Source organism: Crocuta crocuta, unplaced genomic scaffold (assembly GCF_008692635.1).
Source record: "Crocuta crocuta isolate KB4526 unplaced genomic scaffold, BGI_CrCroc_1.0 scaffold343, whole genome shotgun sequence".
NCBI lineage: Eukaryota > Metazoa > Chordata > Mammalia > Carnivora > Hyaenidae > Crocuta > Crocuta crocuta.
In genome coordinates, this window is record NW_027532679.1 from 5,020,840 (window position 1) to 5,043,161 (window position 22,322).

The 22,322-nt window shown below is 42.2% G+C and overlaps 1 protein-coding gene across 1 annotated transcript in view; it reads left to right on the forward strand.

Moving 5' to 3' along the window:
• The window catches only part of TTC1 (tetratricopeptide repeat domain 1), a 52,052-nt gene extending 30,063 nt beyond the window's left edge, over nucleotides 1–21,989 (forward strand). Inside the window, exons 3-8 of the mRNA XM_077780762.1 lie at nucleotides 2,983–3,043; nucleotides 4,422–4,534; nucleotides 8,796–8,832; nucleotides 11,477–11,625; nucleotides 14,189–14,243; nucleotides 21,368–21,989. Coding sequence (XP_077636888.1) covers nucleotides 2,983–3,043; nucleotides 4,422–4,534; nucleotides 8,796–8,832; nucleotides 11,477–11,625; nucleotides 14,189–14,243; nucleotides 21,368–21,501 — 549 coding nt within the window. The 3' untranslated portion in view covers nucleotides 21,502–21,989. The remainder of the gene's footprint in view (nucleotides 1–2,982; nucleotides 3,044–4,421; nucleotides 4,535–8,795; nucleotides 8,833–11,476; nucleotides 11,626–14,188; nucleotides 14,244–21,367) is intronic.
• Nucleotides 21,990–22,322: the final 333 nt, after the last annotated feature.

Genomic DNA, 22,322 nt, shown 5'->3' on the forward strand with positions numbered 1-22,322 from the left:
TTACGACTGAAATCATATGGCATTTGTCTTTCTCAGTCAGACCTACACCACTGATCATAACAGCTGCTAGGTCCATCCATATTGTCTTAAATGACACTGTCTCATCCTTTTTATGGCTACATAATATTCCACTGTGTATCTGTAACACATCTTCCTTATCTATTCATTTCTTGATGGCCACTTAGGTTGCTTCCATAGCATGGCTGTTTTTGAAAACCTCCACACCTGCTGTACCAGTTTACATTCCCACCAACAGTGTACAAGGGTTCCTTCACATACTCACCAACACTTGTTATTTCTTTTTGATTTTAGCCATTCTAGCAGATGTAAGATGATGTCTCATTGTGGTTTTGATTTGCACTTCCCTGATGATTAGTAATGTTGAGCAACTTCTTGTATGTCTGCTGGCCATCTGTAGGTCTTCTTGAAAAAACTTTTAGCTGAATTTGTTACGGAGTTTTCATTGTTTCCAGCATCCAACTCCCCTTCCTAGCTGGAAGAATTCTTCTGCGTTGTAGTCTTGTTCAGTGGCCATACCCCGTGTTCCTCATTCCATTCTCTGACAGCCAAGGCATGTGAGCTATGCTTGGCTCATTGGATGCTTCCAAGCAAGACTTTGAATTTTGATTGGGGCAAAGAAAAGGAAATCATTAGAATTTATTTGCTCCTATTACAGCCCTTCCACTAAAAGACAGTTAGGGGAGCCTAACCAAGGCCTGGGTGGCTCAGATGGTTAAGCGTCTGACTCTTGCTTTTGGCTCGGGTCATAGTCTCGTGGCTTATGGGTTCAGGCCTACATTGGGCTCTGTGCTGATGATGTGGATCCTGCTTGGGATTCTCCCTCTCTCTGCTTCCCCCCCCCCGCCCCCACTCACTCTCCAATAAACATAAATAAACAAAATAAATAAAACACAGTCAATGCTTTCTTGCTTCTTGACTTAACACAGCTGCCTTGAATCCTGCCCATTTCTAAGCCTGTATGTTAGGCCTCCCAGTGATTCTGTGAGTACCCAGTATCTTTGCAGTGAATCTTCCCTCTTTAAAATGTTTTACCTAATATACAGTGTTCTTGCTTGCATCCACAAATTGTGATACCATAGGGAACATTAGAATCCAAGCACCTCTCTCCTAGGTAGTACTAGGGAAATGTGACCACATTCTTCTATTTTGATTCCCATCACCACCACACATATTATTTTTTTACATTCCCTTAGAATAGCCCTGCTCCAGATATGTTATATCTCAGAATGAATTATTGTATCTGGTGCATAGTAGATACCATAAAAATGAGATTCATTTTCTACCCACCTTTTAGTTTCTGAACTGAGCTTCATCATCTCGAGTATACTGTAGAGACGTACTTTGGTTCCTAATCTTTTTTTTTTTTATGTTTATTTTATTCGAGAGAAAGAGCAAGAGAGAGACAGAGTGTGAGTGAGAGAGGGACAGAAAGAGGGGGAGACATGGAATCTGAAGCAGGCTTCAGGCTCTGAGCTGTTAGCACAGAGCGTGACATGGGGTTCAAACTCATGAACCACAGAATCATGACCTGAGCCGAAGTCAATGCTTAACTGACTGAGCCACCCAGGCGCCCCCCCTAATCTTTTTTTATATATACATTTTTAAGCTATTTATTTATTTATTTATGGGGGGAGGTAGAGAGGGGGGATATGAGTATCCCAAGCAGGCTCCCCGCTATCAGCACAGAGCCACAGAGCCCAACACGGGGCTCGATCTCATGAACTGTGAGATCATGAATGAGCTGAAATACAGAGCTAGACACTTAACTGACTGAGCCACCCAGGCGGCCCTCTTTGGTTCCTAATCTTAAGAGTCCCAGTTGTTTAGGCTCCAGGCTTTTCCTGTGCATGAAATACCCTGCTAACTCTGTTTCCTCCATTTGAAGTTTTTTAGTCAGAAGCTCTGATCATGATCCCAGGGTCATTGGTTCAAGCTCTGCATCAGGCTTTGTGCTGAGCAGAGAGCCTGCTTAAGATTCTCTCCCTCTCCCCTCCCCTCCTCTCCCACCCCCTCCCTCACTTGCATGTGTCCATCTCCCTCTCCCTCCCCCCACTCCCCCCAAGCTCTTTCAGAAGGTGGCAGCCAGGCACTTCTGCCAGTTCTGCGTGTGCCAACCATATTGCTAAGATGTTCAGGGCTGAAAGCAAAACACACGGGGACTCAGCGTGTGCCATCTTTGCAGCATAACATTCACTCTGCCTTTGAGTATGATGGGTGCTTGGCCATCTGTGTGAATTTCTGAGTTGTTAGAAGCAGCTCAGAAACGAAAGACTTAGATATGTTTCCTCAGACTTCCTTGTGTTAGCCTATTAACAGGATATTGCCCTGATCCTCCAGGTGGGCTTTGTTCCCTATAACGCACTCTGCTAGCATTCCATGGGCCACCTTCATGACATAAACCACACTTGTAGTTCAGTGTATATTAAATTACTCACTTTACAGAAAATTAATAGCTCATATTTATTGAGCCCTTACTTTCCAGGCACTGTATTTGGTGCTTTATGCACGTTATCACATTAATCCATAAAACTATAAAGCCTCGTTTTTTAGAGGAAGAAACTAAGGCTTAGAAGGATCTGGAACTTGTCCAAAATCATGCATTCAATTAAGTAGCAGCTTCAGAATTTAAATTTGCAGTGATGTGCATATCAGTGGGTATGTTGTTTAGTTTTATTTTGAATTAGAAGAAATTTGATCATACCTAAATTACTGTTCCACCCAAAAGATTTAAACACAGAGAACCCAGGTTTTGTGTTTTAAACATTAAGACTGCAATTGATGATTAGCCAGATGGTCATGTGTTTCTCTGCGTCTGTTTGAGATTTAGATAAAACTGACCTACTTCTCAAAAGTCAGGTTGACAAAAACAAAATCAGTTACTGCCCCTTAAAGGCCTAATGAAAGCTAACCTTTTTACTCACTTACAGCAGTGTGAGAAATGATGTAATTGATCTCTTGCAGAAAAGAAGAGAAGAGAGCACTAGATTAAAGGAGGAGGGGAACGCGCAGTTTAAGAAAGGAGGTAAGGTGGGGCGTCTGGGTAGCGCAGTTGGTTAAGCGTCTGACTCTTGGTTTTTGCTGGTCATGATCTCACAGTTCATGAGATCGAGCCCTGCGTTGGGCTCTGTGCTGACAGCACGGAGCTTCCTTCAGATTTTCTCAACCCCCTCCCTCTCTCTCCTTCTCAAAATAAATAATAAACATTTAAGAAAGAAAGGAGGTAAGGCACCTGTCTCAGCACTGATGTCCAGTCATTTGCTTCCTCATTCTGTTTTAGAGTGTGAAGAAACACCAGAGAACATTTGGGAACAACTATCAGACCTAAAGTACTAACAACACAGTGTTGCTTCCCAGCACCTTGGAATTTTGTTTTTCACCAGGTCTGGATCATTCTCACCTGATGATGATCAATTACCACACATCTCTTGGCACACGAATACCTTTTCTTTTCTGTAATCCACTGTGGATCTAGAAGTTAGGAGGGAAGACTCTTCAGCTGATGCATTAGAAAACTATCCTGTAAGGTTAAAAGGCTGCTGCCTTCATTGTTAATAAAAACAGGGTCCCTGTTCCTCAGTTGTAACAATGCTGTAAAAACTGGCCCAGTGGGTCCAATGTGGCCTAGGGAAGTATTTTGCTTGTCCCTTGGTCTTTCACATGCCGTTTTCTTTGGCTGTCTTAAGTAGAGAGATGTTCTCCATGTCCTTCTGCATTTTTTACATTTGCTAAGGAATAACTTGGGATCGTTCGGATATTTTGGGGGAACTATTTGATCTTACAGTAGCATTGTCACATATATAAAGTGTATATGCTTTAGAAAATTAGTAGTAACATTTTTCTCTAGTTATTTTTAAAGTTAAATTTTTTTTTCTTATTCCTGTTTAGTCATCATCACTTTTTTTTTCTAAGAGTACTAATGTTTCTGACTTTGAAAGCATATCTCTTTGTATTTTAGTGTCAAATATTTCAAACCTGACAAAGGAGTGAACAGGCAATTTAAATAAATTTATCACCATTTTCTCTTTAAAGTCTTTTGTCAACCACTGATTTTTACATTGTTGCTTTTAGCTCCATAAAATGTCCCCAAACATTTCAGAGAAGCAGTTTTGGCCAGGTGACTCCATAAAAGCACAATATCTTTAATGAAAATAGATACATAGAATTTTTTTATCTTAAGCCATTAATCCCAGAGTTTAGTCTCTTTTTGTCTGTCCAGTTCTCTAATCACCTTTCAGTATTCCTTCCTAAATGGGTGAGCCAAATGAAAGTTAAACATACAGAATATTCTACTTGAGACTTTTGTTCTGTGAATGGAAAGCTATGCATTCTGAGACACTGTGGAATACAGTAACACCAGGAATAAAATCATAATGAGCTCTCCTCTTTTACCTTATCTTCAGATTATATAGAAGCTGAGAGTTCTTATAGTCAAGCCCTTCAGATGTGCCCATCCTGCTTCCAGAAAGACCGGTCTGTTCTGTTTTCAAATAGAGCTGCTGCAAGGATGAAACAGGTATGTGTTTTTAACCTTTTTTTTCTTTTTAAAAGTTTTTATTTATTTATTTTGAGAGAGAGATAAGAGCATATGTGCACAGGGATGGGGCAGAGAGAATGAAAGAATGCCAAGCAGGCTCTGTGCTGTCAGTGTGGAGCCCTACCCAACATAGGGCTCGAACTCAAAACCATGAGATCATGACTTGAATTAGGATAAAGAGTCAGACACTTAACCAACTGAGCCACCTAGGTGCCCTCAGAACACTTATTTTTAAGAAGCATATGAACTTGCAGTGTTTTCATAGGGTTGCTTCTGTTTTGAAACAGGCATAGTGTCTGCACCTCTTGATCTCAGGGTTGTGAGTTCAAGCCCCACCTTGAATGTAGAGATTGCTTAAAAATAAAATCTTTAAAAACAAACAACTAGCATTGGGGCTTAGAGTTGCCTCCATTGTCCTGCCCATGTATGTCCCTGATGTAAAGGGCACAGGGAAGATAGAAAAGTATTTGGGAACACCTGGGTGGCTCAGTCAGTTGAGCATCTGACTCTTGATTTCAGCTCAGGTCATGATCTTACGGTCATGGGATCGAGCCCTGTGTCTGGCTCCATCCTTAGCATGGAGCCTGCTTGGGATTCTCTTCTCCCCCTCTCTTTCTGCCTCTCCCCTGCTCACAGGTGTTCATTTCCCCTCTCTCTCTCTCAAACATTATTATAAAAAAAAAAAGGAAAGGGNACTTGAGTCAGATTACTCTTAACATTCCTTGTTGGAGAGGTTGATTGGCTGCTTCCATGGGGAGAAGGCTGACAAAGTCTCCACCAATCTAGGGCAGGTTAATCAAGTACTCTGTGTCCTAGAATAGCTGCAGCCAGTTATTTTAGGCCTCTGGAATTCTAGATAAGGACTCAAAGGGACAGGGAAACACTGGTTAAAACTCTAGACTTCAAAATGCTTATTCCTAGGATTCTGATTTTCTGTCGAAAGTATGGACAGAAAGTATGGCAGAAATGTCCAACAGTTAAGACAAGAGAGGCCCTTATGTGTTAAGTAAGTGTCAGGGAAAGTTTAGATGCATTCTGTATGTCCAGAGGTTTAAGAATCTTGTACCACAGTGACTACAGAGAAGGGTACGGTTGTATTTTTTTGTGTTACACCGATATTATAAGTTAGATTTCTTGTTGATTTTTCTACTATTCCTGTTTAGTCAACATAGTCCACTTTAGTGGATTGAAATGATGTGAGAGTTTTGAAAAAACCAATACCGCTTGTTTAAAACTCTGGCTATTTATATCTAAAGCTCAAGGAAAGGGTTATTTAGCATACCTTTAAGCAACCACAAAACATGGTCAAGGTTGGCTTAAGGGGTTTTTTGTTTAAATCAGATATCTATGTCACTTTCTCTTGTTGCCTGAAATTCTCTGGTGCCTCTTCCCANGGTGGTTTTTTGGTATGTTTAAACTTGTATGTTTTATTAGTGGATTCAGTTTCCAAAATGAAGTGTTTTTAGAGTGATTGATGTGGCATGAGAAAAGAAAGAATTCTAAAGTACACAGATGTTTTGTGTTTAAAGAAATAAAATCATTGTTTTAAGTTTACTTACAACAATATTCATTAATATATTTCTACCATTGATCTGAATTCACACCTAATAGTTTTTACACTTAGCTGGAAAAATCTTTTGCTTTTGCTTCTCAGAGACGTCTTGCCACATTCTCAGACTGGAAATTGTCATTGAGAAATGAGAGCAGGGATATCTTGAATTTCAGAGAAAAGGCATCATACCCATTTGGCTCCCGAGATTTGGAATTCTTTGCTTCTACAGGTGCCAAGTTATTAATATTGCCCAGGTTGAACTAGCATAATCGACCAGGTTCTTGGAATTAGGAAAATGTATCGTCATGCTGGTCTTTTGTCTGTCACATTTGAGAAGAACTCAAAAGAGAGTTGTTCTGACTGTTCTCCTATACAAAGGATAGGTTTGTTAGCACAGTTGTTTATTCTTTGAGGTTGTACTCTTAATATTTTAAGAAGATTCTAAAATTAGAGACACGAAAACTTCCAAGATTAATGCACTAAAGTGAAATAAGGAGCATATTCTGAGTTTTTCAAGAAGTGGTGGGTTAACTGCTTTAAGAAGAATTTCTGAAAGGCACAGTTACAGCCTCAGCATCACTGACTGAGCAACTCTCGCCAGGCTTTACATTTCATGCCTGGGGAGTAAAGGCAAACTGAAGTTAGGGCAGAGTTTCAGCTCTAGGCCTGGCTACACGAGCACACAAAGCGCTACAAGTGTAAGCCCTAAGTTTTTAAAACTGTATACATTGTGTGTGTGTGTGTGTGTGTGTATATGTATGACTTCTATAAGTTATGAAATATGGCAAATAGGTTCTGATTTTTTAATTGCAAGGCACTTTTTAAAAAATTTTTTTTTAGTTTATTTTTGAGAGAGAGAAACAGATTGCCAGTGGGGGAGGGGCAACGAGAGAGGGAACCACAAAATCTGAAACAGGCTCCAGGCTCTGAGCTGTCAGTACAGAGCCCGACACAGGGCTCAAACCCACAAGCTGCAAGATCGTGACCTGAGCTGAAGTCATGCTTAACTGACTAAGCCACCCAGAAGCCCCTAATACACGGCCCTTTGGACTACCACTCTTAGCAGCAGCCAACACCTGGGTCCCCTGAGGTGTTAGTACACTATGAGCCTCAAACAAAGGCTTCCACAGTAAAATGCCATAATTTCTTGATCTGCAGGGGTTAGTTGTTAAGATGCATTGCAACTTAGAGATTTCTTAGGGACACAAAGAAAACCACCACCACAACTATACACATAAATTGTAAAGATTTACTCCTATTTCAGAAACTTTAAAATATGAAATTGTGAGCGGTGCCTGGGTGATTCAGTTGGTTAAGCGCCGGATTTCACCTCAGGTCATGATCTCACAGTTCGTGAATTCAAGCCCTGCATCAGGCTCTGCTGACAGCTCAGAGCCTGGAGCCTGCTTCAGATTCTGTGTCTCCCTCTCTCTCTGTCCTTCCCCTGCTTGCATTCTGTCTCTCTGTCTCACAAAAATAAATAAACACTTCTTAAAAAATTTTTTAAAATATATGAAATTGTGTGTTTTAGGTTTATAGAAATATGGTGAATTAGGAAAATACTGACTTACACAAAAGTATACAGATATCTTTACTGCAGGACTTAATAGAGCCTTTAATATTTAAATTGTTACAATGAACATCAGAAGAGATATGGTATAGTTAGTGTCTCCCAGATGACTCTGGAACCTTTTTTGTTGTGGATAAAGTGCAAATAACAAAACTGACCATTTTAACCATTTTAAAGTGTACGATTCAGTATGATTCAGTATGTTCACAATATTATATAACCATCACCGCTGTCTGGTTCCAGAACTTTTTTGTGACCCCCAAAAGGAAATCCTGTACCCACTAGTCACTGACCCCTTCTGAAACTGTTTTTGATTGAAATCTGAAACTCAATTTGATAGACATTGTTCTAAAATATCGTGTAAACTATTTAGTGTTTTCTACAGTAGTCATTATAGGAAGTGTTGAACTTTTTTTTTAATTAAAGTTTCTGTAATAGTGTAGAAAACTTCTGGTTTGGAGAAAATAGACATTGCTTGAAACATTAAGTAGGTTGGTGTCAGAGCTGGAATGCCAGTCTAGTTCTTCTGACATCTAGTGTTCTTTCCACTATGCCATGCTTCGAGATTCAGCAAGTTTAATTAGTTAGGTATCTTATTTCATGAATTGTTTTGTATTTTTACTTCATCAATGAATAAATTAAGGTTTATAACCGAGACTAATGATAAGCCACAGTGTGTCTATAATGTATACTGTCTGTATACTTTTGTGTACTTTCTGGAAGATACCACTTTGGGTGTGAGAATACCACAGCTAGCCAAAGAGGAGGGTTATTAATAGTTACTCATATATCAGTTATTTGCCTTGCTTATTGATCACAACTTTTTCTCAATATCAGCATTCTAATGTGAAGTGCCTTGCAAATATAATAGGTCAATTTCAATAATCTTTAAGGTGTTAGGAAGAAACTATGAATCATTTGTTGTTAGGCTTTCACATCAGAACTGTCACCATTAATTTGAATTTTAGCTTGGAAATTCCATGCATGTTTTCACATGATGTATTTGAAAAGTATTGTACATCTCTAAAAGCAGTTATTAATGATCAGTTTATGTTTTTGAGTCTTTGAACTATTAAGATAGAACTAGGGTGATATATAAATGTTTTATTTTCTTTTAGGATAAGAAAGAGATGGCCATCAGTGACTGCAACAAAGGTACAACTTTTTAGTCTTGTTGTATGTTAACATACGAGAGCATTACCTCACCTGAACAAATAGTCAGATGTGTGTAGTTGACCCTTGAACAACACAGGTTTGGACTGCATGAGTCTTCTTATATGTGCAGTTTTTTCAATAAATACAGTGAAGTGCTCTAAGTGTATTTTCTCTTATGATTTTCCCAATATTTTCTTCTGTCTAGCTTTCCATTACTATGAGAATACAGTATATAGCATGTATACATAGTACATGTTTGTTAATCAACTGTTGATGATACTGGTAAGCCTTCTGGTAAACAATAGGCTATTAGTAGTTAAGTTTTTGGGGAGTCAAAAGGTATATGGAGATTTTTGGCTGCACAGGAATTGGGGGTCAGGACCCCTAACCCCCATGTTGTTCAAGGGTCAGCTGTACTTGAACATGTGTATACCTTTACTCTGGGACCTTTAAAGAAGAAGCTTTATAGTTCAGCCTTCTTAGAGATACTATATAGAGTCATCTTAGTATAACATGCTTTTGAATACACAATTCTGTCAGGTTATCTTGTATTAATATATGTGAAGAAAAACTCAAAGCTACCTTGGCAACAGAAAATCATGGAATGGAATTCACTTCTGTGGTGTCTTACTTTCCTCAGAGATTGAAATTGAAGATCGTAACTGCTGCTGGGGCATCTGGATCTGTGCATTTGTGGAGAGGGAGGCAGCTTCAGTGAGGGGCAGTTTCTGTTGTGGAACTGGTGCTCCCTTCACTTGCAGTAATTCTTCCAAACCCACTTGCCATCGTTTTAATTACCTTTTCAGGTTCCACACAATGAACCGAGACTTTACTGTCTGATACCTGAGTTCCATTATGGTCTTTTCATCCCACCTACTTATAGACACACTCCCAGCCATAGAATCACTATTGGATTGTTGGTTGGTTGGTTGGTTTGTGTTGGCTTTGGTTTTTTGGTTTTTTAGTTTTTTAGTTTTTGGTTTTGTTTTTTTGGAAGGGGGAGGGTTGGTTTTTGGTTTTTGTTGTAGTTGTGGTTGTTTTGTTTGTTTGTTTCCAAAAATTTCCTAATAGTCCACACACTTGGTTTGGAGAATACACATGATCACTTTTCCTTACATCCCACTATTCTCATGAGTTTCTAGGTAATAACTAATTTGGGAAATTTTTTTGGTTTTCCATATTTGGATAATATTTTCTCTTAGAGAATTGAAGAGTTAGAAAGAGGCTTGTATGTTAGCTAGCCCCTTCATGCTCAGCATGAATTCCTCTTATTTTTCTTCACATTAATTAATCACCTTCTCTACTGGTTTTCTTTTCTTTATGCTTGGTATTTCTTGATATCTGAATGAAACTGTTACTACCTTTGAATCTAGCAAAGTACTTTCGATCTGTTACTGTGTTGGGATGGAACTAATTCTGAATATGCTGTTTTGTTTGGAGGAAGGTGTTTAACCTTAATTTGTGTGAGACACGTGGATTAGAAGAGTTTAAATTAGGAACAATTTACTGATGATCAGATCTCCTTTTTCTGTAACCACTCCACCTTTCAAATGGCTGGCTTCCCCCAGATAATCCCTTTTCATAGTCTTTGAGCACTCTCTGAAGTTACCTTATTTTCCTCCTTCACTTGTCTACTAGACTAGCTTAAAGCTTCATGAGAAAAAGGATCTTGTCTGTCTTGTTTACCACCATACTCTAGAGATAATACTACATGAAGTACATATATTAGGTACTAAAGAAATAGTTACTGAAAGTATGAATGAGTAAAAGTTGAGTATATTACTTGAAGAGAAAAAAGTTCTAGAACTATGACATTGCTTTCTAACAGAAAAGAAACAAAATAGGAGAAATGTAGTGTATAGTTGATCCAGAATATGGGCAGAGGACTTTTCGAAGGGTAGTTGTTGCTGGATAAAGGAAAGGATATTATGCACCATTGACCTAAATGTGTTGAAACAGAAGTGTGAAGGAACAATGAGGGTTTAGCTAAACATGTAGCCTCAGTAGTCAAGGTGTAACCTCAGTCATTGAGGCCTAGAAAAAAGAGAATCCTAGCAGAATCTGCCACCAAACTTCCCTCAAGTCTTTCATTGGTACCTTCAGATTCTCGCTCACTTTTGCACCGTTCACATGGGCTCTGTGTTCTGGCCTGTTCTGAACTCGATGAAGGACAACTATGTGAGAACAGGATTTTGGGTATAGACCAGGGTTTAGTAAACTATAATCAACAAGCCAAATCTAGGCTGCCTGCTTATGCACAGCCCACAAGCTAAGAGTGGGCTTAAGTGGTTGGAAATCAAAAGAGAAATCTTTTGTGATATATGAAAATTATGAAATGCAAATTTCAGTGTCCATAAACAAAGGTTTATGAAATCACAGCCATCTATGATACACTGTCTGTGGTTTCTTTTGTGCTACAGTCACAGAGTTGAGTAGTTGTGACAGAGGTGGTCTGTCCCACAAAGCCTGAGGTATTTACTGTCTTGCCCTTTACAGAAAAAGTTTGCCTGTGGCAGGTGTAGCCTTTGACAAATGACTCTTCCTTTTAGACCCTTGGAGGATGTTTAATGAAGAAACATGATACAGCTGAGGATGTGCAGGCCCTTTTTCTTCATGGTAACAATGATTTCTTCTCTTTTTACAGCAATTCAGTTAAACCCCAGCTATATCAGGGCAATATTGAGGAGAGCGGAGTTGTATGAGAAGACTGATAAATTAGATGAAGCCCTGGAGGACTATAAATCCATATTAGAAAAGGATCCATCAATACATCAAGCAAGAGAAGCTTGCATGGTAAACTTTAAGTTTATTTTTATTTATTTTGAGGGAGAGATAGCAAGTGGGAGAGGGTCAGAGAGAGAATCCTAAGCAGGCTCTCTACTGTCAGTGCAGAGTCTGAGGCAGGGCTCAAACTCACAAACCATGAGATCATGGCCTGAGCCAAAGTCAAGAGTCAGACGCTTAACTGACTGAGCCCACCTAGGCATCCCAGTAAACCTAATTTTTTTATGTTTTTTCTTCTGCTCCCTGTGTTGCTACTCATTGCATCTTAAATAATCCTACTACCTTCTATTTTTTTTTATACATTTATGTTATTATATATATATTTTTTCACACTTTGTTCACTTTATTCAGCAGGCATAAATATAGCCTCAGAGGAGTCAAGGTGATCAAGAATAATGTATTAGCACCTGGAACAAAATATATGGGAGATCTAACTTTGAAGTGGTGGTCACAGGCCCTCTGTGACCATGTACCATTTAATCTCCATTCTCTTAAGTGTTATCTATATAAACCTTTAATCTGTAGGGGTAACAAGAACTCAGTTTCATTGTTGGACTAGGGAGATCTTGTCTACTTTGATTTTACAGTTTAATCCAAAATGAATCTTAATGTTATAGATAATAAACCTCTGGTTTTCTGCTCATCTTTTTCAGTCACAAAGTTTCTAGTTGTTATTATATGGCCATCATATTTCTAATTAAATATATTCCAAATTAGCCTCCTTGTCTTTCTTAAAATGACTCTTATTCTTGTCCATGGCAATATAGATCCTTTTGCTTCTAATAAGTGTCATATTTTTAGGTCAGTTGTCAATTAGCTACATATTACTGGTTTTCTCCCCTTAAAAATAACTCCGGGTCTGTGCCTTTGCCTTTAGCATTGCTCTTGGTCTCTAATGTGCAGAGCAGCACATCCTCTAACAGATTTGCTGCAGAGTTGGATGTTTCTATATTATCACCCTCCAGATAAGAGATGTTCAGATACATTTGAGAAACTCTGACTTTATTAAACAAGCTGCTTCGTTGCCAAACTTTGCAGTGAGCCATTAGGATGGAGAGGTCTGTCATGAGCACCAGCAGACAGCACAGTTTGCAGGCCTTCCGGAAAGTGGTGGGGGAGGATTGCTACAGATGTATTTTATTTAAGCCAAACTTTGTTGTTTTTTAATTGAAGACAGCATTTTAAAATGGAAAGGTTTTACCAGATATAAATCTAAGTCGGACCCCTCTTAAAACTTGGGAGGTGTGGACATACTGGACCCTTCTTGAACTCCTGTGTCTTGGCATTCGGCCGGAACTCTCCAGTTCCTTGCCACTCTCTATTGCCTAACACTGATTCCTTTCCTAAGTTGCGTTTCCTGTCTTGCTGCTGAGAGCATTTGAGCCCCCCGATGCCCCCCCCCCCATGTGGGATTTCCCACCTATTTCATAAGATCATTCTTCAAGCAGACCTGAAAAATGTTGACTGATCTCCCTGCATTCATGTCCTGGGGGGTTGGGTTTTGTTCTGCTTTGTTTTTTCACACACTTGAGATGAATTCCTTCAGTAATAACTAATTTTTTTACTTATCTAGAAATGGAGCAATGAGAAAAAGACTGGGATCATTAAAATACATAAGCAAATTCGACACTAGTTTTAGTCTTTTATGTGACTTTTAACATCTCTGGTGGTAGGATTGACTTAATTTGGCATGGAGAAAGGGAATATATAGAGTTCTTAAAATCTTGGCTAAATTCCTGGTTTCCTTTATCCTTGTCAGATTAGGCTTAAACCTTCTGTAAAAGGAAGCCTTTTATGTTAGTTGTTATATTCACAAATAATTCATTTTATTTTGAATTATTATAACTGGGTTTTTACTAAAATCGCAGAGTACTTCGGGCCAATCACAGAGCTAAAAGCAGCCATCTGAGACTCTGATCTAGATCAGTGGTTTTCAGCTGGGATGATTTGGTTTCCAGGGACATGTGGCAGTGTCTGGAGACACTTTGGTTGTCATGACCAGGATGGAACTCTTGGCATATAGTGGCCAGGGATGCTCTAAACATCCTACAATGCATAAGACAACCACTGCAACAAAGAATTACCTAGTCCAGGATGTCCTATTGCCAGGATTGAAAAACGCGGAGCTAGGTGATCATTTAGGAATATCCAGTATTGATCTGGCCCCTTCTTAGCAAATTAGATTATATTAAGAAAGGACCTCAAGTTAAAAAATATAAATGAGCCCCCCAAAAATTGTTTCTTAATATATAACCCATAATCCTGCCACCTAAATATGCCACTGTAAACATCTGGAATGTATTTTTTCAGAAGTTTTCTTACCTATATATTCACCAAATTTTTATTGAGGTCCTCCTTGGGCCACCGTGCCAGAAACTGGGGATATAGCAATGAACCAAACAAAATTTCTTTGTGTAGCTCACCCACAAATACTTGTTTTTTTCTGTATTAAACAGGGTCATATATATGTACATCACCTGTTCTGACTTTCACATTAAGTTTTTGTCTCTCAGATTCAAAATAAAGCCAGAAGATTTTTGACCAACCCTTGTTTCTCCTCTTTTCCCCTCAGAGATTACCTAAGCAGATCGAAGAACGTAACGAAAAGCTAAAGGCAGAGATGTTAGGTAAGTTTGCGCCCCTTACATTCCCATGACCCTGGCAGCTGGGAGGCGGGGTGAGGGATGGCAGGATTTGGTACTTGCTGGAGGAGAACACGACGGTTAGAAATAGCTCTGGGGCCCTTCATCTGTTGTGTGAGCCAAACCATGGCCCTAGTGAGTTCTGAGCTGTTTTGGACTCGAGGAGGTTTAGAGGGTTTAGAGAGGATGTCAGCTTTTCAAAAACTAAACTTTTATTTAGTTTTTCCTACAAAGTTTTTCTGCCTTCAAGAATGCAAATGTGATTCAACCTGGGATCCTACTGACCTATTTCAGATCATGAACTTCAGGAAAAGAGTTTCTTCATGGAGTAAATGACTGAAGTTTTTCATTTCATAAGAGTGCAGTTCTACCAGCCAGTACCATGTCAGAACTAAGGAAATTTTTGTTTTGAAAATGGCCTGAGAGTCCTTCAGTGTTTGAGAAGACATGAGAGGATGGGAATGAGGAGTAAATAGTGAGGAGAACAAAGGAGTGTGAGTGAAGCATAGGGCACATGGGTTCATGGTTTTGTTCTTTTACTTGCCCAAGCATTATATAGTTGGGGCCAGAGAAGCACTCCCAGGAACAGCCTCTTTGACTCAGGGGAGTCAAGGTTCCTGGACAGAGCACTGTCCTACACATTCTGCTCGTAACACATCTCATATTTCCCTTCTCAAGATGTGCTTTGTGTTCTTCCTTATGAATATTTTCTAAATCTACCGTGTGAATTGAATTTAATATATTGCCATCAAATGGGCCTTAAAGGAAAAATCTTAAAATAAATTGGACTTGGCCATTTATGGCCACGTAGGTGTCAGTATCCAGAGAATGAGGACATATTTTCCAAAGGATCAGTCTGATAGCAGAGCTGACTGAGAACAAGCCATTAAACCTAGACAATCCCTCTGACTCCTGCTGAGAACTGTTTTAGAATTGGGGAGACTTCTGGAGCATTCTCCAGTTATTCCAAAAACTCATATTTGAGCAGAAAAAATATTTTGGAGGTACCGTTTCTTCAAAGAAGAGGGAAAAGAGAATGTTTCCTCTGTTCTAACAGTGACACTTTTTTTAGTTTTTAGACTAGTTTTTAGAAAACAGCTGGTATCTGTACTTAGCTGAGCCAAATTCCGGCTGAAAGAGATGATGTTGGAGTGGCCACAGTGGACTTGGAGAAGACCCTTGTTGTTCTCCAGGTCTGTTTCTTTGAGGCACTATGAAACCATAAAGGAATGGATGTAGACGGGGTCTTTTACCAATTGTGAACTCCTGATGGAATCAAAACTCCCATTTCTCCTTGCCTGGCTGGCTCAGTCTCTCTAAATTCTCACGAGCCAAAATTTCTCTCTCTTTGGCATTGGGTTTTACTTACAGTGTCCCCTTCGTTTGAAATATTCAAGTTGAATTCATTCTCAGTTGCTTCTGTAAGGACTTCTCCTCTCATCACATTTCAGCAGTTTAAGTTGCTTGGTAATAATGTCAGTTTGTTGTTACACATAAAAACTGTGAATGGCTAGACTCCTTCACCTTACCCAGTAGAAGGATCATGAATAAGATCCCACTTCTGGGTGCTCCCCACTGTGGGAGAGCCTAGAAAGGAGAAAGCACTCTCAGGGTGGAATGACAGCCCCACAAGAGTGCCCCGGACTTCTTCCCTCCCTGTTATGGGTGGCATGGCTGTGCTTCCTCTGCTGGGGGTCCTCAGGGCCACTCATTGCAGAATAATCTTATGCCTGGACGTTCTGAGTGGGCTCTCTGCAGTGGGCCGCACGATTTTTTAGTGCTTGTTTCTCTGGGATGCTGGCTTCTGCTGATAACCTGGCAGTGAAAGATTTTAAAAACTGCTCAACACCACTTGTTACTGGCAGTTATGAAGTGAGGTCATTATTTAACAAAGTGAGCTTTTTTATTTAGGTTTGTTCGGTCATCTCTGACTTACTTTTTCTTTTCTCAGTAAGTTGACTTCCTTTTTGCTAGGAAAAAAGAGTCATGAAACTGCCTCCATGAAGGGAAAAAATCCTAATTAGAGTAATGAAGGGTGAACATCCTTGCTTCTCCTTTTCTAGCCTGCTCTTTAGAAATACAGTACGTACACCGCTAGGATTGCCCCAGTGACCCTTCCCTCCCCAGGCACCTACGGCTGCTCCTGCCCAGCCGCTGCAGCACACGCCTGGACCTGGTCCCCATCTAGCCCAGCTCTTCCACTCATACCGCCACCTCCTCACACCCTCTTGGAACACACTTCTGCTTTCCTGATTCCTGAAGTTTCTCAGGTGTTCACTCCTGGACGCTAGCGACCTAATGAGTGCGCATTTGTGAGCTGAATTAAGAACACCATCTTGTATGATGCCGTGATCAGGAGCTACATAAGGTTGCTTAGAAGTAACTTGTTCATTGTCTTTGCAAAGATCTGACACGTTCTTTTGGCCCTTCCTGTGCATTCAGTGCTTCTCTGCTCTGCTGGTCCTAGACCCAGCTCCTTCACCCAAGTCACAGGAAAGTCTTGACATTGTCACTGTCTCTTAAAACTGCTGAAGCCATACATGTGGGTATGGAAATTCAGGGTCATTTTTTCATATTTCTTTTCACGCCACCCTGCCTGATGCTCATTAGAGACTCTGCATGCAGTGTTCTCTGGCCACATGAGTGTCTCTAGACTAATCCCTTGCTGTCATTATTTCCTCAGAGACTATCACTTCGTAGACTCTCACGGCCCTGCCTCTGCTTCATTCCCTGGCTGCTGCTCACCCAGCTCCCCCTCAAGACAGTCACTCCCAGAGCGCCTGGCTAGCTCAGTGGGGTAGGCGTCTGACTTCGGCTCAGGTCATGATCTCCTGGTTTATGAGTTCAAGCCCCACATCGGGCTGTCTGCTGTCAGCACAGAGCCTGGTTCAGGTCGTCTGTCCCCCTCTCTTTCTGCCCCTCCCCCACTTGCATCCTCTCTCTCTCTTAAAATAAATCAATAAGTAAATTGTAAAGACAAAAAAATCACTCCTGCTTCTTTGACAGTTCTTGGGAAGGCTTATCTCAACCTCCACTTTCACCCAAATCTAATTTAGGCATTTGATTTGGCTGTGAATTTTATCTTCCATATTCTGTGCTTGATTTGCCTTTTGCTCAAAGGAAAGCAAGAGGCAGCTGCATGGCTTAGTTTCCTGCCTCATAAGAGGAAATGCAGTGAGTCAGGATTCAGTTGTATCCCGTTGGGCCCAAACCCCAGCGATCTTAGAGAAGTGAAAACAAATGGCATACCTGGCTCTCCTCAGCGTAAATGGACTACCACACAGTTACTATCACCAAAGAGAAGTTACACGTAATGCATCCGTTGGGTTGTTGGGACTCAGTGTTGCTTGGAAGCTTAGAAACTAACACTTATCAGATCTGGATCTGGTGACAAGCATTGATCTCTAGTCATAAACATTCCTGTCTGAGCACAAGCAATTTAGGACTCCTCTCTTTGTCTGCAGTTAGTCTAATAGATGAGATCCTAACAGGTACATATTGACACGTTCCAGCTGAGTGATGGTGCCAGATATGCTCCAAGTGGAAGTAAGGAAACCTAACTGGGGACTGCCTAAATAGGGAAGGCGTAGAATTTGGCAGCCAGTGGAAAGGGTGGCAGATCGGCTGACGTGGCAAATGATCCTGTCTGAGGGACCAGGAAGCTGCATTCGTCTCAGAGCCTCCAGCCTGGCTCCAAACAGCAGCAGGGAAACTCATGAGTGTGAGCATATTTATGAGCATCATCTGTACTGAAGGTGCTTCGCTTGCTGTTACCATGAACAGAAAATGAATTTTCTCAGAAACCAAAAAGTTGTTGGTTCTACCATAATGTTTTGCTCTGTTCCCTTACGTTCTCACTGGCCTCAGTCTGATTTCAGAGCTTCTTTTTTTCTTCTTTTTTTTTAAGATTTTATTTTTAAGTAATCTCTACACTCAGCGTGAGTCTCAAACTCACAACCCCGAGATCAAGAGTTGCACGCTCCACCAACCGAGCCAGCCGGGCACCCCTCAGAGCTGCTTTACCCAGCATTGTAGGCATTCAGATGTTTGTTCCATGAATAAACGGCTTCTTTCCCATAAAGTTGCACTAACTTTCTGTCAGAACCACCTCCTGGCTCCTTTTCATTCTTCCTTTGCCACAGCATTATTAACCCTTAAAGCTCAGTTCTCAAATCTTCAGTGGCCTTCCCCATGGCACGGGAACCATAGACTCTGGCCTGGCTCATAAGGACCTGGCAGGAAATGCCCTTCCTGCCTCTGAGCCCCCTGGACACACTGCTCGCCCTTGCCCACCCCTCCGTGTACATTTATCCAAACCATTTTTAGTTCCCTGCCTGCTCTGTCTCAAAGGCTGAAGTCCTATCTGTCCTCTGATGGTGATTCACATGCACACTCTTACACCAGAAGCTCAGACAGATCCCCCCAGCCCACCCCCAGAAAGGAATCCTCTGACTCTCCGGGCCCTCATCTTCAACTTCCCTATGAACTGGCTTCTGTGTGTGTCTTGTCTTCCCCATCGTATCTCAGCTTATTCTGGCATAGGGGCTTCTCCTGTCTCTGCTTCCCTGCCACACAATGAGATGCCACACGTGTGAACTTAGGACTGTTGGTCAGATTCAAGTCTGGGGACCTCACGTCTTCTCTAACATGCAGACTTTTTCATCGTGTCTTTATCAGGTGTCTCGGGCACTTTGTGGGATTGTCTCACTTAGCAAGCAGAACTTCCCACGTTCAGTTCGGTTTGGTTCTGGAAGTTACATAATAAAACTGTTGTGGAGTGTTAGAAAGGCCGCGAACGGAAGGAAGAAGAATGATAGTTTGTGTGTAGGCGGTGTCCCCAGAGAGACAGAAGCAGGATCAGATTAGACGTACAAGAAACCTGCCAGGAAAACACCTGCCGCGGGGAGTGGGGCAGAGGGGCGGGAGCCGTCAGATGGCTGTGGAGGAGAGAGGGAAGCAGGGTAGGAAGCCTCACCCAGCATGTAGTACTCAGAAAGTTATAGCAGAGTCGTCAGGGAGCCACAGTCACCTGTCAGAGTGCTTGGTCTGCCCCTACCCAGGCTCGATTGGTCAGCACCTGGGACAAGGAGGTGGCGGCACAGAGGGCGGCGGCAGCTGTGTGTGTGTGAGGAAGCATGTTTTCATGAGTGCCATCCAGAGAATCAGTTAAGCTAAAAGTGCAAGGCTCACCGTGGCGGGTGGCTTCTTCAGCAGGGCAGGCAAAGTGAGAACCTGCAGAAGGCCCCAAGTGCCCCTCTCCATCTGCAATTTAAAGTCCTGTCCCCTTGCCATCCACGGAACACAGTGGCGTGCCAGCGTCCTGTCCCTCTCAGTTCCTCAGAGCGCTGCAGTGTAGTCTCTCTCAGTTCCTCTCACCCCTGCACAGGCAGAGAGCTCCTCCCCAGGGCACCAGGCACACCTCAGTCCTGTGTCTGCCTTCCCGCTAGATTGAGAGCATCTCCGAAGCGTGTAGCTCCCTTCTCATCCCATGGTAGGCGCCTGTAGTTTGTGCTCTCGCGGGTTGCTGTGCAGTGAGATGGGCTCGCAGCAAGCCCTCCATCCAGGGGGTGCCCGGGGATCGGTCGCCAGTCCAGAGCAGCCCTCAAACAGAGGAGACTGCTAGCTGGCCCACTGCTCTCAGGAGGAGTGACATGAACACCTTGAGATTCAGTCTCCCTACACTCCCTCTTCATATCAGAAGAGCCAAGGATTGTGCCAGCAGTGACCTTTTATTCGGCTTCTTTAAATGTGTGTTTCCCCGCTGCCCTCCTTCCTCAACCCAGGACAGACTGCCAAGGTCCTGGGTGACTCATACTTACCTGAGGACGCCCCCTCCTTTCTTTGCTTGTTGTGGCCCCTACCTGTGCATCCATCCACTAGAGGCTGTGCTCTAGGCGGCACCCAGGTGCAGGGACAGCTCTGGCACCTCTCCTCACACAGGTGCACTCAGCACGAGCACATGTGTTCCAAGTTTAGGTGTGGGAAGCCTGCCCAGAGACTGGTCAGCCTGGGTCTGGAGCTTCTGGGGGCTAAGTCTTAGACCAAAACTTCTTTCAACGAGTTACTAGAAAAGGCCTTGACATGTGAAGGCCGTGAGTCTATAAGTTCTCTGCTTGGGCTTTGCTTCAAGGTGGGAGGCCTCAGAGAGAGAAGGCTGATAACAAGCAGGGACGTGGGAGGGAACCCGTAGCTCTGACGGTTAGAGGCTTCTTCATCTTTATGCCCACTCTCCTCTCCATTGGAAGCGGACCTGCAAGAAGAATTACAACAGTTTAGAAAGAATTGAAACTGTTTATTCACCTGTTCCAGCCAAGATTTTCCAAAATTCTCCTAGTGTCAAATATTCCATCCCATTGCCCCATAAATCCCTATAAATCTCTCTCCAGCTGTTGATGTACAAACTCTGTGGCACTCTTGTATGTAGAATCTACATAAGAATTCTTGGTTTATACCATGTGTCTCAATTTTGGCTTTTGAACATGGTTAGTGAGTAAAGCCCAAATCCTGGGGAGAAGAGACTGGACTTTTGAGGTGGGTAGTGCCCTCAAAGGAGTAAAAGCCCCCGTTTCCCGAGAAGTGACAAGTTCTGTTCAGAAGCTAAGGCTCTCCCTGGGAAAGCAGGAGGATCTTGAGTCTGAACCCAGGCTCAGTAGAAGTCTACCGAGTGGGATTAGATGCAGCAGGTGGCTGCTCCTTTTTCACAAGGAACAGACTTGGAGGGTCTGCCGCCCTCAGCACCAGGCCCTGGGGCTTGGCAGGATGCTTTCAGCCCCCCGGGAGCAGCAGTCACTTTAGCCATCACTCATCCAAGGGCCTGTGTCCTTTGTTGGTCCTGGAAAGTTTGGACAGGAAGCTTTGCTTTCCCAGAGGGAGCTGGCGGGCTCCCTCAGGATCATCTACAACACACAGGCTTGGGGGTGGGTGGCCCTGAAGTGTGACCACACTGCTGAGGGGGCTGAAGTTTTCATAATTTTAAAAGTAGGAGTTTCTTTAACTAAAGAGAGATGTTCTTTATATTTTGTAATCAGTTAGGAAGGCAGGATCGGTCGAGGTCTTCCTGCGTCTGTTTATTCCCCATATTTATTTGAATTTTCACTTTTACATTGCAGGTAAACTAAAAGATCTTGGGAACTTGGTTCTTCGACCTTTTGGACTGTCCACCGAAAATTTCCAGATCAAACAGGATTCCTCTACCGGTTCCTACTCCATCAATTTTGTTCAAAATCCAAATAATAACAGATAACAAAGTTAACAGTAGCTTTTAAAGCTGGCTTGGAGATTGTGTGCTGCTCGCTCTTAGCAAGGGGGAAGGCCCTGCCAATATCTAACTTTTAAAAGCATCTTATCTCAAAGACAGGCTATCTGCTAGGGCCCAGTGCTCCCTTCTGCCTCTTGTTTTATAATCCGGGTGAAATGCACTTCTGATGTAATAAGCCTAATTTGATTTCCATTTCAAGATGGTGTCTATGCAGCTGTTACCTTTGATTCTGGCTGACCTTTGCTTTGTCCGGGCAGAAGCCTGCTCGTGAAAGCTCACCTCCCTGAGCTATACACACAAGCCCAGCCAGAGTCTCCTGGCCTGAGCCACGTTCGGAGACTACCCAGACGTGATTCATGAGGTTCCTGCCTGCTGCCCCCTCTCCCTGATTACTCACACTGCCCAGGCCACCGGGCATGGGCTCCGGCATCCCCTGGTTTCCTCTGTGGTAATAAACGCTTTCTGTGACGGTCTGAGCTGGCTTGTGAATTTTGTCCCCATAATGACAGCTAAAGCGAAAGGCTTCTCTGGCTTTGGGAGCAGCATTGCTGAGTGTTACCAGAGGCCACAGATCTGCCCAGAGCCTTATTAGTTGCCACCTTAAAGATGATCATGAAGAACTGACCGTTCTGCCACATACTAGAATGCAGAATCCACCTCACACAGTGTCTTGGGCCCCTTCAGGTTTGTGCAGATAATTTTTGAAGTCAGTGTTTTTCCCCAAGCACCAGTCTTAACAGTTTCTACTTAAAACAGCTTCATTTGAAAAGGGTGAATCCCAGTCCAAACCAGGTTCTTTTAGGCTA